General features: G+C 37.7%; 1 protein-coding gene across 1 annotated transcript; it reads left to right on the forward strand.

Annotated features, from left to right (window-relative positions):
• Nucleotides 1-83: 83 nt before the first annotated feature.
• On the forward strand, nucleotides 84-1,716 carry EMWEY_00028460 (hypothetical protein, conserved; the record flags this gene model as incomplete). Its single annotated transcript, XM_013478229.1, has 5 exons — nucleotides 84-168; nucleotides 495-669; nucleotides 881-945; nucleotides 1,155-1,322; nucleotides 1,705-1,716. Coding segments are annotated over 5 exons (505 nt in total), but the record flags the coding sequence as incomplete, so codon positions are not given.
• Between the last annotated feature and the right edge of the window lie 404 nt (nucleotides 1,717-2,120).

Below are 2,120 nucleotides of genomic sequence, written 5' to 3' on the forward strand. Positions count from 1 at the left end.
AATATATATATATATATATATATTTATTTATCCATTTATTTATTTATTTATTTATATATTTATTTATATATTTATTTCCTTAGGGTAATAACAATCCAACCTGTCCCTCCTGATTGGCGAGGAAGAGATATCCAACAACTTTTACGTCTTTCTTTTGGTGTTTCCCTAGTAAGGAGACAATTATGCATAAAAAGGAGACACATTTATTTATATTTTTCTCTTTTTTATTTATATTTTTCTCCTCCTCCCTCTCTCCTTATTTATTGTCCCCTTATTCAGTGTCTCCTAACCCTAAAGGAGACACTATCTGGCTAGCTAGCTAGCTATATACCTCTCTCCCTCCATCTAGCTAGCTAGCTAGCTAGCTAGATAGCTAGCTAGCTAGCTAGCTAGCTAGGTAGGTAGGTAGATAGCTAGCTAGCTAGCTAGGTAGATAGCTAGCTAGCTAGCTAGCTAGCTATCTATTGCACGTGTTGTATGTTTGCTGCTAATAGGAGACAGAAGACATAGTATTTTCTTATGGACGTAGAGGAGAGCAGCAGCAACTTTGCTTCTGCTGCTGCCGCAGCGAAAAGGACGCGCTGCTGCTGCTGCAGCAACTGCAGGAATTCCCTGTCCCTAATCATCCTGCTTATCCTGATCTATTTGGTTGCTCCTTCTTATATGCCAGTAAACCCTAAACCCTAAACCCTAAACCCTAATTGCACGATCCCCAAACCCTAAACCCTAGCTATAGACAGCAAAGTCTAAAACCCTAACCCTACACAAAACACTGATGTTACTGTGATAAAGGAATGTACGTTTAAGGGTTTAGGGTTTAGGGTTTAGGGTTACTAGGGTTTAGGGTTTCTAGGGTTTAGGGTTTGCGGTTTGTGTGTAGGTCGAGCCGCGCTCTTTGTGTCTCATGAAGATTTAGATTATCTAACAGTTCTCCGCAAGTTCCAGGTACGAATTAGGGTTTAGGGTTTAGGGTTTAGGGTTTAGGGTTGTCTTGTGTACAGAGGGCATAGGTTGTCATCCTACTAAACCCTAAACCCTAATAAACCCTAAACCCTAGTAGTAATATAACGATATCTCCTCTTTTACCGCGTCTTACGGGTTGCTTTTTTCGCAGAATTAGGGTTTAGGGTTTAGGGTTTAGGGTTTATGTATAGGTATTTACGTACGGATGGCAACCTGATGTAACAGAAGGAGAATTTAAGGGTTTACTCCGTCAATTAAAAATATTTCCTGCAGCAATAAAACGCATGCAATTAAAAGGATGGAAGGAGACAGCATTCTTCCTACAATTCGATAGAATGAGGGATGTTAAGCTTGTTATGGTAAACCCTAAACCCTAAACCCTAAACCCTAAACCCTAATTAGTTGTAGGCATTCGTCCTACAATTCGATAGAATGAGGGATGTTAAGCTCGTTATGGTAAACCCTAAACCCTAACTCCTTTATCTCTCCTTTATTGTATCCTTTATTGTCTCCTTTATTGTCTCCTTTATTGTCTCCTTTATTGTCTCCTTTATTGTCTCCTTTAGTGTCTCCTTTTGTCTCCTTTATTGTCTCCTTTTGTCTCTTTTTGTCTCCTTTTGTAGTCTCGTTTACAATTGTTACGTCATCGATGGAAGTTACAACCGCATGCGGTCTTCTTTGCTCTACCAAGACGCGTAAGAATTAGGGTTTAGGGTTTAGGGTTTAGGGTTTAGGGTTTAGGGTTTACCGTAGGGTTTAGGGTTTTGTTGCTTCTATATTCTTTTGAGGGGGGAGGGGTTAATGGCATCTGTTATTTTTTGTCTCCTTTTTATTAACTGTCTCCTTTTTATTAACTGTCTCCTTTTTTTTAACTGTCTCCTTTTTATTGACTGTCTCCTTTTTATTAACTGTCTCCTTTTTATTAACTGTCTCCTTTTCCCTGTCCCCTTTTAACAGTCTCCTTTTTATTAAGTGTCTCCTTTTTATTAACTGTCTCCTTTTCCCTGTCTCCTCTTAACTGTCCCCTCTTATTTGTCTCCTTCTCCCTGTCTCCTTTTAACTGTCTCCTTTTTATTAATTGTCTCCTTTTTATTTATTTATTTATTTATTTATTTTTTTTTTTTTTTTTTTTTTTTTTTTTTTTTTTTTTTTTTTTT

Source organism: Eimeria maxima, genomic scaffold (assembly GCF_000499605.1).
Source record: "Eimeria maxima Weybridge genomic scaffold, Emw_scaff327, whole genome shotgun sequence".
Lineage (NCBI taxonomy): Eukaryota > Apicomplexa > Conoidasida > Eucoccidiorida > Eimeriidae > Eimeria > Eimeria maxima.